At 38.3% G+C, this 15523-nt stretch overlaps 2 protein-coding genes across 3 annotated transcripts; one reads left to right on the forward strand and one right to left on the reverse strand.

Moving 5' to 3' along the window:
- The first annotated feature begins 4916 nt into the window (after positions 1 to 4916).
- LOC120636359 lies at positions 4917 to 7076 on the forward strand. Its single transcript, XM_039907808.1, has 2 exons — positions 4917 to 5337; positions 6418 to 7076. The coding sequence occupies exons 1-2, from the start codon at positions 5011 to 5013 to the stop codon at positions 7024 to 7026; spliced, it is 936 nt and encodes a 311-aa protein (XP_039763742.1). The 5' UTR covers positions 4917 to 5010; the 3' UTR covers positions 7027 to 7076.
- Positions 5130 to 7779, reverse strand: LOC120636358 (putative nuclease HARBI1). 2 transcript variants are annotated; one of them, XM_039907807.1, is made up of 3 exons: positions 7160 to 7779; positions 5970 to 6169; positions 5130 to 5769 (listed from the first exon to the last, which is right to left on the reverse strand). In XM_039907807.1, the coding sequence occupies exons 1-3, from the start codon at positions 7565 to 7567 to the stop codon at positions 5757 to 5759; spliced, it is 621 nt and encodes a 206-aa protein (XP_039763741.1). In that variant the 5' UTR covers positions 7568 to 7779; the 3' UTR covers positions 5130 to 5756. The 2 variants fall into 2 exon arrangements, with proteins under 2 accessions (XP_039763741.1, XP_039763739.1); XM_039907805.1 differs by having other exon boundaries at positions 5130 to 6169.
- Positions 7780 to 15523: the final 7744 nt, after the last annotated feature.

A 15523-nucleotide genomic window follows, 5' to 3' on the forward strand; every position in this document is an offset into this window, starting at 1 on the left:
TCTATAGCTAGACGACTGAATTGTAAAATAGTGCCCTATTTCATAACGTTGGAAGGGATAGGGAACAGGAAATCACACATTTCTGGTATAATTACTGTACCTGTAAAATTTGATGAAACCTGTATCGAAATCGAATTTTAACGTAGCTCGAGATAATGATTTCCGTTATGATTATTTAATTGGTCGTAATATAATCCAATATCCTGATATTTGCATTATTATGGACATCAAGTGTTGCAGGGTGACTCGCAATTTACCCCTAGCTTTAAGTGACACAATCAATCAGATAGAAACCCAAATGAAAGATCAATTCAATCAATTGTGGGGAACTAGTTTATTTTAGATACAAATATTCAGGCTAAAATTAAAACTATATTTGAAAAATACCCATCAGTGTTCCCGACTGAATATAATATTAGAACGCTCAAAACTGGGGAAATGCATTTACGATTAAAGCGCGATGAAGTTATATATTACCGACCTTACGGCGCCGCTTGAGAGAGAACATAAATTAAATTTGTAAGGACCTTTCCCGGCTAAAAACATTATTCGGGAAAGCCATTCCCCCTATGCTAGCTCTGTGCTATTGGTAAAAAAAAAGATTGCACTGACCGTATGTGTGTAGATTAGAGCATTAAATAAAATTATTGACGGAGACCGATACCCTCTCCGTCTCATCGAAGACAAACAGACTCGGTAAATCCAAATATTTCATCTCGATAGATATGAAGAGTGGATTCCACCAAATTCCTGAAGAATATCAAGTATACGTTTGTTACTCCGGATAAACATTACGAATTTATTAAAATGCTTCCATTCAATACCGAAAATGAAGGTCTACAATATTTCGAACAGACTTTAAAAGCCCTTTGAACGGCTGGATTTACCATTAATTTAAAGAAATGTTAAGTTTTTGTAGAAGAAATAAAATATCTAGGACGAATTGTGTCAGCAGATGGAATAAGACCAAGAGAAACTAAGAATACTGCACTTACTAACTCACCAATTCCTACATCTGTGAAGGATCTCCGTCAGTTCACGGGGTTAGCTAGCTATTTCCGCAGATTCATAACAGATTTTGCTTCAAGAACGGCTAGTATTACAAAACTAACAAGAGGGACCGAAATGGGACTGGGATTAGAACAAGAAAAGGCTAGGGAATATATTATATAATATTTAATATCAAAAACCCTTTTAACTGAATTTGACCCGAATTGTATACCGATGCTAGTTCTATAGGATGTGGGGCCATTCTGTTACAAAAAGTAAATAATCAAAACAAAGTGGTTGCTTATTTTGGTAAACGGACAACCCCAACGGAATCAAGATACTGTTCGTATGATCTAGAGACGTTGGCAATTTATAATGCTCTAACAATTCTGTTAGAGTATAGAGTCTGGCTAACGAAAGTAGATACTGGATTTTTTTGCAAACTTTTTATATGACAACACTAAAGTGTTCCTACCATCGGATATTTACCCTACAAATTGGGGTATTTTAAGCAGAAAGTACTTAGGAATAATTAATTCCAAAAAGGCATTTTCAAAACAAACTCATTTTAAACATTTTATAAAACCGTTTTTTAAAAATACGTACGTATGTTAAAATTGAATTTATCGAAAATAAGTATCGTATGTACGTGTTGGGGATCATTTCAAGAGTAACACTAAGGCTAAAGTTGGTATAATAAATAGCTTAATTAATTAGGTACACTATTTATTCCCGTGTGGGGTTGCTAGTCCCCCATCGGGCGCGTCCCCGGGTGGTGGATAGGGGAACGCCTCCCAGATATGGGGGGTACCGGGGAAACCCGGCGCGAACCAAAACTAGCACGAGGCGGGGTGGGGCGCTTCTGTGCGCTGCCACTGAGGGTGGGGCCTTACAGGCCGTGAGGAAGGACAACCTCGGTAAAAAATCACCGGTGCGCGGCGGGCTCTCCGGTCTTCATGGCCGGTGAGCGCTGGCTTTGGCCACCGTCGGGCAACCCGTAATCCGCACTGAGCGGAACCGGGGGTCCCACGCACTGAGCGTGGGGCTGCGAGGAAGACAACCTCTATAAAAAATTACCCCAATCCCAAGGTCTGGCGCCTGCCGATGGGATGCATGGTTGCTGGGAGTGCAGCCACTAGGGTGTCTGGGGAGGGTCCCCATAAGGCCAACAAAACAAAACAAAATGGATACACGACAGGGAAAAAAATCTACCCGGGAGGGTCCCCGCGAGGGGGAATCCCTTGGTGCGTCACTAGTGGCGCATCGGCCCCATGTATACGGGGGGCCGTCGAAGGAAGAGGAGGAGAATGTGGGGGGTTTAGAGGAAGTTGGCAATGTGCAAGGGGGGAAGGTAGCAGTGGTTGCCTTGGAGAGGTTGGAGATGTTAGGGGAGAAGGAGAGAGAGAAGAGAAAGGAGAGAGAGTTGTCCGTGTGGACGGAGTTGTCAGACGAGGCCATGTCGGATTGCAGCCTCATTACGGTAGAGACCAGACCCAGATCGGAGTCTGAGTCTTCAGGCAATGCATCTGGCGCAGCTTCAGGCCGTCTGTGGAAGGGGCCGAAGAGGCCGCGACTTGGGGAGTTTGACGTACAACTTTCTATGTCCTCTGATGAGGAAATGAAAGCTGCGTCGTCACCCACTAGAGGGAGAGGTAGGCCACCCACTACGGGAAAATACGTAGGCCTAGCTAAGGCCAGGGAGGCCCTCAACAGGGCAAAGAAAGAAGAGATGCGCCTGCAGATTGAACAGGACCTGTTGAGGACCTCTTTAGCTTCTAGTTTCCGCCGCTAGAAGCAGCGGTCTATCGAGCGAGAGATTGGGCCAATGACGAACGATATGTCAGCGGCCCAAATACAAAAAAGAGCGTTGGATGAAGTGGCGGTGATAACATCGATCGCCACCAAGTCAACAAACTTGAAGGGGACATTTGTGCGCGAACTCAAGAATGAGCACACATGGCGCCCAAGTTGTGGCTAGGATCCGACCGTTGGGGCTGGAGGTTGCCCTTAACAAATCTGAGGCTTTGTGTTTTCACGGGCCTCGGATGGCACCTCCAGCTGGGTCGAATCTGGTGGTGGGAGGAGTTTCCATCGCTGTCGAGTCAACGATGAAGTACCTGGGACTCGTCCTCGACAGCCGATGGAAATTCGAGGAGCACTTTCGGCGCCTGGCCCCCAAACTCATCGGGGCTGCAGGGGCGCTGACTCGGCTCCTCCCTAACTTGGGCGGACCTGGCGTTGGCTGCCGCCGTCTGTACATAGGAGTAGTGCGCTCGATGGCTCTGTATGGAGCACCGATCTGGGCGGACGCTCTTGTCGCCCGCAATAGGACCCTGCTGCGAAGGCCGCAACGGGTCATGGCGGCAAGAGCGGTCAGAGCATACCGCACCATTTCGCATGAGGCGGCCTGCGCGTTGGCAGGGACACCCCCGTGGGACCTGGATGCGGAGGTGTTGGCTTGTGTGCACGAGCGAAGGGTGGAGGTCCGAATGCGGGGAGAACACCCTTCACCGGAGAGGGTCACTGGGTGGCGGCGTTTAGCGCAGGCCGAGCTCTTTCGCCAATGGCGAGAGAGGCTCGAGTCACCCGGTGCAGGTCTGTGGACTATTGACCGGATTCGCCCCGTGCTTCAGCAGTGGGTGGAGAGAAGACACGGGGTGATGACCTTCCACCTTGCGCAGGTGCTTTCAGGACACGGGTGTTTCGGAAAGTACCTGTGCAAGATTGCCGGTAGGGAACCTACCGAGGAGTGCCACGAGTGCGGCTGCGCTGTGGACACGGCGCAACATACGCTTGCCGATTGCCCGAGCTGGGCGGAGCAGAGGACCGCATTCGTGGCGGTAGTGGGACAAGACCTCTCCCTGCCGGCTGTGGTCAGGGCCATGGCCCGCAGTGAGACGTCTTGGGATGCGGTAGTCTCGTTCTGCGAAGACGTGATGACGCAGAAGGAGGCAGCGGAGCGGCTGAGAGAGGATGCCGTGGACTCCCAGCCGATCCGCCGCAGGAGAGTCGGGCGCAGGCGGCTTGCACAAGACCGCCGCCTGCCCCCATAAGGAGGACCTCCGGGCGATAGATGCGGGGACATTTACCGCCCGTGGGAGATAGGTCCTCGTGCTGGAAGGCGCACTCTGTGTTCACAGTGCGCCTTTGGCGAATGAGGGGGCACGAAATGCCCCCGGAGAAGGGTCCGCTTTAGCGGACGCCGCTGGCTGGGTCGCGGTCGTGTGCGAAAGCGTTCCCGTAACCCAGTCACCAGGCGAAGTGTTTGAACACCGTGGGGTTTAGTCGGTAAGAGTCCGACATAACCGTTGCACGTAAAAAAAAAAAAAAAAAAAATCAGAATCAGTGTATGGTATCCCTATCTCTGACGCCACAAGATGGCGTGTTGTTGATGTGTTGATGTTTCGTTGTGGTTGACTTGCGTATAGTTTTTTTGTGATATATCCGTGTTAATGCTATAAAAATGAATAAAACTATAAAGAGTGAAGTGCGAAAACTATTGTTTTGTATGATTTCGAAATATGAAGAGAAAAAGCTTGTGAAACAAGCCGTATTCCGAGAAAAACAGGATTGTTTACGTACTGTGACTGATTTTTTAGGTTAGTACGGTCAAAATGTCTTGATATTTTTTTATTTTAAATAAGTACGTATTAGTTCTAGTTACTTTATATAATGTTATTGTTCTTTTATGGTGCTCCCACATTGCCGTTAGAAAATGTTTAATAACGTTAGTAAACATTTGTTAGCAAACATTTAATCACAAATAAATTTTCATGTTAGAAAATGTTTAGTAATGTTAGTAAACATTTTATAACAAAACAAATTATAACAAAATAAAACATGTGTTATCTTTTGTTTGTAAACATTTTATAAGGGTGATGGCGGGATAGGCGGTGCGGTGCGGTGGGGGTTAGAGTACGCAGGTCGCTGCGCGTGGTGTCTCGCTTGTCAGTTCCTTTGTGTCAGCGTGCATCGCTGTGCGTGTGTATTAGTGGTTGCGCGTGCGCCAAGCAATAAAATATGTCCGGTAATTGGAATAACGATGATGTTTACAAACTGATTGAAATGTTTCAAGCAAGAGAAGTACTATGGAACACGATGTCAGAGAGCTACAAAGACCGAAATAAAAAACACGATGCTTGGATGGAAATTGCCAGTGAATTTAATATGGATAAAAAAGTAATTGAAAAAAAGATTCGATCACTCGTAGGTCAATTTAACCGAGAATGTAAATCTAATAAATCTGGTGCAGGAGCTAATGAGTCAAGTAAATGGTTTGCATTTAAAAAACTCATGTTCCTTAAAGGCAAAAATATTCCAAGTTTAACTGTCGATGGAGGGTTGCAGGTGAGTTTTATTTTAACGTCTTTTAATAATATTTAAATGCCCAGTCCAAAAACCCTTCATTTGAAAAATATTCTGCGAATTCTTTTCTTATTTCTTTCCCATCATCTGTCAGGGATTCACATGCTTCAAGTGGTGTTAATTGCTGCTGTTCTAATCTCCATTGTCCATCGATACGTGTACCAGTTACTATGTCATCTCCATCATAGTATTGAGATGGAGCGTAAATCATGCTCGATTCAGTTTTTCTTATAAAATTATGCAGTAGCACGCATGTCATAATTAAAGTAGTAGTTTTTTCTGGATCTAATAATATTGTAGTTCGTAAAACTCTAAATCTGGCTGACAAAATCCCAAATGCGTTCTCTACTGTTCTCCTCGCACGACTCAGTCTATAACTGAAGATTCTTTCCTTAGAATTGCTATCCTGTGGTCCTGGAAAAGGTTTTAATAAGTGTTTTTGTAAAGGGAACGCATCATCTGTTACGAACACATAAGGAAGAGGTTTGTTTCTGCCTGGTAGTGAGCTGTCACTGGGTATTTTTAAACTATTGTCGTTAATTTTATTTCGAAATTTTGTGTTTGCGAAAACTCCGCCATCACTTATGCGTCCTTGGCAGCCAATATTCACGTACAGAAAGTTGTATTCTGCGTCCACTATCGCTAAAAGTACAACGCTGTAAAATCCTTTATAGTTGTAATATTCACTGCCGCTATCAATTGGCTTTTGTATGGCTACGTGCTTTCCATCGATACTTCCTAAGCAATTTGGGAAATTCCATTTTTCTTCAAATGAATTTGCCACGTGTAGCCACTCTTGAGGTGTTGTTGGTATCTGGAACAAAAATAGAAGATTAAGAAATAGGCGCGAAAAATAAATTTATAACTCGTTATTCTAACAAATTTTATTGGATATTTTTATTAAGTATGAAATATTAATAGAATACACTATAAAAAAATATGATTTCAGTTAAGGGTTGTTAAGTAATAGAAAAAGAAAATCGCGGTTATAGATTTTTTTACAATTTTAGCTAATTTGACGCGCCTATAACTTGAAATTATCGTTTAGTTCTATTCTTTCAGGGTAACGAAGAAAACAGAATTGCTTCAGAAAACACTCTCAGTTTGAACGAAACAGGAAATACTGTCACTGATGAAACTACGGGCACGCCTTTCGCCACCCCAAAACCATTTCGGAAAAGAAGACGGCCTGAAGTAGAACAAGATCCAACACAACAAGAAGCTGTAAATATTTTACAAAGAATGTACGAATCTAGAAAAAGCAGGGATGAAAATGACGCATTTGGAGAGTATGTCTCGATGAAACTGAAACAAATAAAAAACAGTAATGCTAAGAATACTGCTCAACATCACATTAACAATATTTTGTACAATGCGACAATGGGACAATATGATTTTCCAACAACCTTTACAGACCCAACCGCTAGTAGTTCCTGGGGATACAACTCTGAACCAAATCTATCCACTTTTTCGGAAAATAATGCTGACTGTAGCTCGAGAGGATACTACACCGCACCGAGTCCCTCGGCTTCATTTGAAACCAGTTCTTCGGATAACTCCAGGACACATACTCGTACCAGCGCAAGAACACAGAGTCCGTCTAATTTATCGGAATCAAGCCAAGATTCGACCCAATCATTAAACGATTTGTTGGAATCAATCAAAAATTAAAAAATACATGTTTGGTTTGTTAAGTATTAAAAAAATTATTAGTAAGGTAAGATAGGTACCTACCTAAAGTATGATTAGATTAGATCATATTAAAAGTAAATAAAAAAATAATTAAAAATGTTGTTTGACTTACCTGTATGTATTCCTTTAAAACCTCATTGAGAGCCTCGCACACTTCTGGTACGATAATAGATATCACTTGGTCTGACAACTTGAACACATTTCCAAGACTTTTATAACTGCTACCAGTTGCCAAAAATCTTAACGTTACCGCAAGTCTTTCCGTCACACTTACAGATTTTCTAAATGTAGTGTCTCGTTTGCCTATTTTTGCCCCAATTAAATTTTGTAGATATTCAAATTCGGAACTGTTCATTCTTATAAAATCTTTTAAGCAACCATCAATACCTAAATCCTTGAGATAGTCTGTGGCACTATATTTTCCTCTAGCTTTTAGCGTTTGGCGCATCCAATAAGAGCGCTTTTTCTTCTTTTTTAAACAAAAAATAAAAGCTATTCCAATGAGCAAATCTTCTTCCATTTTCGTGTAGACGTCCTCAGCCCTCAGAAGGCGAAACCAAACTGCGAGCCAATACTAGATGTTATAAAATGTTTAAACATTTTCCATCAATGTAGGAGCACTTATAACATGTAACAGTTTCTAACAAAGTGCAACAATTGTTAACATTTGTTAGTAAATGTTTTGGTGTTATAAAATGTTTACAAACATTTTATAACGGCAATGTGGGAGCACCATTACAGATAGTCTTGAGGATAATGCACGAACGGCTAAAGTAAAACAAGCAATTGAAAAGATCACAGATTTAGATCAAAAAGATATGATGAAATCGCAGAACCAGTACTTAGAAGAACTATCTTAACTACTCACCGGTAAGTTTTCACTCAACGTTAATCTTAGACTAGTTTTGTAATACTTGCGTATTTTTTATTATTTCTTAGTTATGAGACTCACGATAATTGACATTTTATTTTATTCTTTTTACAGATGTAAATGTTATTACATTGAAGAGAATTAAAAAATAAGGTACGGTGAACGAAGGGGTCTGAAGGACTCCAGGTAAAAAAAACGACCTCACCCTTCAAAAAGGTAGAACTTAGATAGTTTCGATATGGATGTTATTCGTAATAAAATAAACGAATTTTACATTGTGAGGAAACAAGTACCAACATTAAGATCTTTGTTGGTAGAGTTAAAAGAAAGCATAGAATTTGGTGGATGTCGTGAAACTCTCCGTCGCATATTATTAGCCAACGGTTATGAATTTAAGAAAAACAAAATGAACGTTCATTATTAATTGAACGGTATGATATAGCTGCATGGAGACATCGCTTTTTGCGTACCATTGCATCGAAACGTGCAGAAGGCAAGCCAATAATCTACTTAGATGAAACTTATGTCCACAAAACCTATAAGCCTAAAAAATGTTGGCAAGGTCCATCAACAAGTGGAATAATTGAAAATATATCGTCAGGAAAAGGTATTTAGCACCAAATCGAAAATGGCCGACTACCACCATGACATGAATTCCACAAACTTCAACAAATGGCTTCAAGAAAAGCTTATGCCCAATTTGAATGAACCAAGTGTAATTGTAATGGACAATGCATCATACCATTCTGTCATAATAAATAAAGCGCCCACATCTCAAAATCGAAAGTTAGAGATACAGAATTGGCTTACATTGAATTTCATTTGAAACATACAATTAAAAAACAGAGTTGCTCTGCTTAGTAGAACAGAACACACCAGAACCTATTTATGAAGCTGATGAACTTTTAAGCCAAAACGGACGTGAAGTGCTAAGACTTCCTCCATATCATTGTGACCTAAATGCTATATAACTCATATGGAGTCTAGCAATGTAAAAAAGACACAAATTATAAGATGTGTAGAAAAATTGCTGGCTTTGCATGAAAAATCTAAATGTAGATTTGTTATGTGTGCCTTTCCGTACTGTGGCACACTTAGTTCTAAGCGAAATAAGCAAATTTATAATTTAAATTTATTAATTTATAACTTGACATGCCGTCATAGTGAGGCAGTTTTTTATTTTGATGTGAATATATTTATTTCACCATTGTTATTGACTAGGGATACTTTTTATCTGTCAAAAAAATGTAAGCAACATATAGCTTTATTATTAGCTTACAATTTAAATGATACAGTTACAAGTGTTGTAACTAAGTCTATTGACAACTTTACAAATTGTACTTTAGGTACCAATATTTCTGATAATGACCCAAGTACTTGTTCAAGTATTAAGAAAATTTCTTATAATTATTTAAATTAGATAGCCAGACAACGGAGAAGCTCTCCAATATGAACATTGTACATCAAAATATACAGAGCTTAACCGGCAAAGAAATTGAAATAGAACTGTTTGTGGAAAAACTCAATATACACATTCTGTGTATTACTGAGCATTGGCTCACTGGTGCACATCCAGCAGTTATGTTAAGGAATTTCAAAATGTCAAGTGTGTTCTTCAGAAGGACTGCAATTCATAGTGGGTCCTTAATTTTTGTACACAATAATATAACTTGTAAGGAGCGAAAAGACATAGTTAGTCTTTCTGTTGAACGCACTGTAGAACTATCTTGTGTGGAGCTGGAGCGATTTATAATAGTGTGTGTATATCGTCCCCCCTCAGGTGATTTTAGCCTTTTTGAGGATGTAATGGAAGATGTGCTTAAGCGATTGTCTGTATCCACAAAAAAAGCAATAGTATGCGGGGATTTTAATGTTGATATTTTACTTAGTAATGCAACTACGACTAGGTTGCTAAACTTATTTAAATGTTTTAATTTAAATTATGCTTTTAGTGAACCTACTAGAATCACAGCAACCTCAGCATCATGTTTAGATAATATTTTTCTCAACTGTGATATCTTAGGTAAATCGATAATAACCAACTTAAGATCAGATCATTGTGGCCAACAAATTACTGTTTTGAATAATATAAACAAAGATGAACATATCGTCAAGTGTAGGCCGATAACTAAGAGCAAATTGACGCGATTCAAAGGTGAAATATCATCCAAAATTCCGGCCCTTGTCTTTAAGAACGGTCATCCTGACAGCATTTATGGTACGCTCTTTAATATTATAGAAAATGAATTTAACAAAATATTCAATTTCAAACATATAGATTTCAATAAAAAAATAAAGTTTAGCGATTGGGCAACTATTGGCATATACAAAAGTAGAGATAATTTGTATGAGCTCTAAAGTGAAAAACAATATAACCATACTCCAGCTTTCCTACAACACGTAAAAATGTACTCTAAAACGTTTAAGAACGTTTGCTTTCATGCTAAGTCGCTATACTTTAAGGATCAAATCATAAAATCGGATAACAAAGTACAAACAACCTGGAAAATTGTTAATAATGAAACTGGGAAAGCTAAATCTCGCAACGTAAACTTTGAATTAATTATTAATGATAATAAAGTTACCGCTGACAGTGAGGTTGCAAGTACCTTTGAAAACTTTTTTCAGAGTGTTCCTATTTTGTTGACTGATTCACTTAATTCTTCACCTACTGCAGCTCAGAGTTTATTGAGGAACAACGTTAATGAGTGCAACGTTTTATTTAATTTTAAACATATATCTGCATATGATATAATAAAGAATTTTAAGTTGTTGAAACAGAAAAAAACCGGTGATTTATGGGGTATGTCTGTAATGGTAATATCTAACATTATAGACGTTATTGCCCCTTACTTAGCCATACTTTTTAATGAATGTGTTGATAGAGGTACTTTTCCAAATTTAATGAAACATAGTAAACTTATACCTCTATTTAAATCTGGCAATAAAAACGACATTAACAATTACAGACCCATTTCAATCTTACCAGCTCTTAGTAAGGTCTTTGAAAAAATTATATTCAATCAACTTTTGAATCCCTTCAATGTAAATAACTTACTACATCCGGAGCAGTACGGTTTTACTAAAGGTCGTAGCACCACGGATGCAGGCGCTAAACTTTTAAAACATGTGTACGATGCCTGGGAACGTTCGCAGAATGCCATTGGTGTTTTTTGTGATCTATCCAAGGCATTCGATTGTGTTGATCATAAAACCTTGCTTCTTAAACTAGCCCATTATGGTATCAAAAACGTTGCACTTTGGTTGCCTCTTATCTCAGTGACAGAACCCAAAGGGTTTGCATAAAAGACATTAAGTCGCAGGGGTCGGCTACGTCAATGGGTGTCCCACAGGGTTCAATCTTGGGTCCCTTTCTATTTTTGGTGTATATAAATGATCTACCACACCATGTCAGTGAAACCTGTGACATTGTACTGTTTGCTGATGATACATCTCTAATTTTTAAAACTGATAGAGGTAGAGACAACTCTGACGATGTAAGCCGTGCTATGTCGCATGTGTCGCACTGGTTTACTGTCAATAATTTACTTTTAAATGCAAAAAAAACTAAGTGTGTGGAATTTATTTTACCAAATGTAAAGAAAGTTAATAAAAATATAATAATAAATGGAGAATCACTAAAAATGGAAGATTCCACAGTTTTTCTGGGCATGACCTTGGATTGTAAGCTTCAGTGGGGTACCCATATAGATACACTAGCTGGTAAACTAAGCTCGGCTGCCTACGCCGTCAGGAAAATTAGACAGATTACTGACGTAGAAACAGCAAGACTTGTTTACTTCGCGTACTTTCATAGTGTGATGTCTTACGGGATCTTATTATGGGGCAAAGCTGCTGATATTGAAACTATATTCATATTGCAGAAAAGAGCTGTACGGTCAATATATAAACTTAAATCACGTGAATCCCTCCGTGAAAAATTTAAAGAAATTGGTATACTTACGGTAGCCTCACAATACATTTATAACAATATAGTATTTGTAAGACAACATATTAGTCTTTATAAACAAAAAGTGGATATAAACAGTCGACTTACAAGAAATGGTCATAAATTAGTGACATCTGCATATCGTCTGCGAAAGGTGCAGAAGTCATTTGTGGGATTGAGTATACGCTTTTATAATATGATTCCTAAGGTAATTTTGGACCTACCAATGCATAAGTTTAAAGAATGTGTTAAAACACATTTATTACAGCGAGGTTATTATACAATTGATGAGTTTCTTAATGACAAGGTTGCTTGGAAGCATCCGGCTCCGCTTTCATCTCTCACAAGATAGAAAAATGAATGTTAAAATATAAAATGTAAATTTTTGATGTTGGAAAAGAGCAACTGCTGAGTTTCTTGCCGGCTTCTTCTCGGTAGAATCTGCCTTCCGAACCGGTGGTAGAGTCACTACACACGGACAGACTTGACGTTTCAAAAGTGCTTGTATTAGGCCTACTTGAAATAAATGAATTTTGAATTTTGAATTTTGAATTTAGCAAAAAGAAATGTGGGAAGCAAAAATGTAAGCCGAACTACAAAAGAGTTTGAGGATCTTATAAAACAATCTTTTGAGTGTATTACAGCAGATGATTGGAAAAAAATGACAGACCATGTCATTCATGTAGAAGACAAGTACAAAAGAAGAGACCATATAACTGAAAATAATTTAGAAAGCTTCATCATCAATTTAAGAGACAGCAGCGACTCCAGTGATAGTGACGATTTACTCCATGTTGAATTTTTAGATTCAGATTTTGATTATAGTGATTAAAAAACAGTATAAAAATATACGGTGTTGTTTTCTTTGATACATACTCAGTACTCACATAGATTTACAAATATTTAAACTCATGATAATATTGATACTCATGATAGTGTTTGATAGCCTGTTTGTTCCTTTAATACGCCACAATGGAGGGACGTATCCGTGTGATAATAAAGAGTTAACAAGTGATATAAGCTACTTTTAATCTCTTCATTACGCGGACAAAATTGCAAGCATCCACTAGTAAAATAAAAATAAATGTCAAAGTATCAAAGTGAGTTGTTCCAACTTTCCTTTTTACTTTAGGGCTGCCATGCTGATATTTTTTAAATTTGCCGCGCTTTTTCAGTATCAACTTTCATTAGCCAGACTCTACTTGTTGGGAATAAACTTTACCAAAGTTATAGATTGCAACTCCATTAAAGCTACCATGATAAAGAAAGACTTAGTTAAGTCTTCGTATCGGGTAGCTAGGTGGTGGACATTTATGCAGGATTTGCATTTTAAAATTTCTCACTAAGAGGGAACTTTTGTTCTACATGTCGACTACCTGAGCCATAATCCGATAGAGATAAAGCGACCAAATATAAAAGCCCTGGAGTAGGGCTTGCATAATCTTCCACCGTAATGGCTAAAAACAGCTCAACAAAGTGATAACGAGACCTAAAATCTAATGCATCAAGTCAGAGCTGGTGAAATTGATGCCGACCGGTATGGTACTATGTTCTGTACCTACAAGATAGCAAAAAGTTATTGAACAAAATTGTACACATACTCTAGTTTAATGAAAATAAACTATATTAAAAATGTTTTGAAATTTCTTAAAATATGCGAAGAAACTTTTTCTAGGCTTGGGTAGTTCGCGAACGACCTAGGTGGGAAGAGCGCTCCTTTAGGTGAACTATACGAACTAGTTCATTGAAAATCCCGCTCTTAGTTCTTTTTATATTTCTTTCAGCGTCCACTTTACTAGACAGTGGCGCTATGTGACCAACCGAGTTATTTACTTTTATTGTGCGCGCCTTGATATTTCGATATCGATACTAAACAACTTCACATCCCCATGGTTGAAATTTTATCAAATCATATGAAATCATAACAATCGTCAACTGAAGTATTGCTGGCTAATTATCAAACAAAATACTATAATATCATTTATGTCTTATTTTACGGTAAGTTTAATTAAAATTAAAATTTTTCTCTTTTATTTCCATTTATTGATACAAATAATTGATTATTATTATTATATATCGTGTTAATTAAGCGATATATAACCTATAAATTTCAAAAAATATCTAAGTGCAAATTATATTTTAAATTTATTAATATCTATAAATATAATGAAAGTTCTACTAATTAAAATTATAATTCGATTAATAAAATTTGTTTGTTTCAGATTGAGTAATAATGATATCAAGAAGAAAACACAGTTCTTTATGGATGCATTTCACAGAAGAAAAGGAGAGTAAAAAAGCCAAATGTAAATATTGTTCGTCGTATATTAGCTTTGCTGGTGGTTCAAATAGCAATCTTACTCGACATATCAAAACAAAGCATCCTGCGATTTCTTTAGTTACGGAACGGCAAGATTTTATAAATTTATCTGATTCAGATCCTCATCAAACCAGACAAAATGGTAATTCTCAATCCTTAGCAATTTCATCATCGTCATCGACATCGACATCAGCAGTATCATCGCTTCAAAATTCAATAACTCAATATATTCATAAGCCACCACCTATTCGAAAAGTTCAAGAAATTGACCGACAAGTTGTCAAGATGGTTGCTAAGGGACATCAATGCTTTAAGAATAGTTGAAGAACCTGAAATGCGTAAACTAATTCAACTAGTTTCAAATTGTCCTGGGTATCAACTTCCCTCTAGAAAAACATTATCAACTAATTTAATGTCTAATGTTCATCAAGAGCTACAAAGCGAGGCTCGAATAAAAATTAAAGCTGCAGTTGCACTATCTCTGACTACTGATAGTCGGACTTCTAGTTATAATGAAAGCTATATCGCTGTAACAGCCCATTTTATAGATGATGAAACCAAGCTTTGTTCTATATTTCTCACTTGTGAATCATTTAGCGACAGACATACAAGCGAGAATTTATGTGATTTTTTGAGGAATGTTATGATAGATTGGGATGTTTTACATAAAGTTACTGCTGTTGTTAGTGACAATGCATCGAACATTATAAATGCTGTTAAACTTGGACGGTGCCGATCAATTGGTTGCTTCGCTCATACTTTAAATCTTGTCGTCCAAAATGCTACGAAAGAAATATCTGATGTTTTAGTGCAAGTTAAAAGTATTGTTGAATACTTTAATCGAAGTACTCAAGGACAAAGTAAATGAACCACCACGCAAAAACAACTCAATTTACCCGTTCTAAAATTGAAGCAAGACGTCCCAACTCGCTGGAACTCTACTTATGACATGCTTCAGCGAATAATACAGGTGAAGGATGCTGTGATTACCACGATTGCTCTATTACGTCCCGATTTAAGTATAAAGCAAGAAGACTGGGAGGTCATAGAGGAAGTTTTACCTTTACTTAAGCCATTTTATGAAGTAACAATGGAAATAAGCGCCGAAAAAAATTTAACCTTATCTAAAGTTATAGTATTTAACAATCTGATTCAAGATTACTTAAGAAAACATTTTTCCCGGAATCAAAAAATTATTGCAGTGCAATTAGCCTTGAAAAGAAGTATGGAGACTCGATTTAAAGATTTAGTAAATAATATTTTATATGCTGAATGTACAATTTTGGATCCTAGATTTAAAGCAAGAGCAATAAGAAATCGAGAATGTCGTGAGCGC

Source organism: Pararge aegeria, chromosome Z, assembly GCF_905163445.1.
Source record: "Pararge aegeria chromosome Z, ilParAegt1.1, whole genome shotgun sequence".
In the NCBI taxonomy this organism is placed as follows: Eukaryota; Metazoa; Arthropoda; class Insecta; order Lepidoptera; family Nymphalidae; genus Pararge; species Pararge aegeria.

Bases quoted from the DNA above. Each gene is read 5' to 3' on its own strand.
- LOC120636359 (XM_039907808.1), top strand. From the start codon at position 5,011: ATGTCCGGTAATTGGAATAACGATGATGTTTACAAACTGATTGAAATG. The intron at 5,338-6,417 runs GTGAGTTTTATT...CTATTCTTTCAG, and splicing joins CTGTCGATGGAGGGTTGCAG to GGTAACGAAGAAAACAGAAT.
- LOC120636358 (XM_039907805.1), bottom strand. From the start codon at position 7,567: ATGGAAGAAGATTTGCTCATTGGAATAGCTTTTATTTTTTGTTTAAAA. The intron at 6,170-7,159 runs GTAAGTCAAACA...TTTTTGTTCCAG, and splicing joins TTTTAAAGGAATACATACAG to ATACCAACAACACCTCAAGA.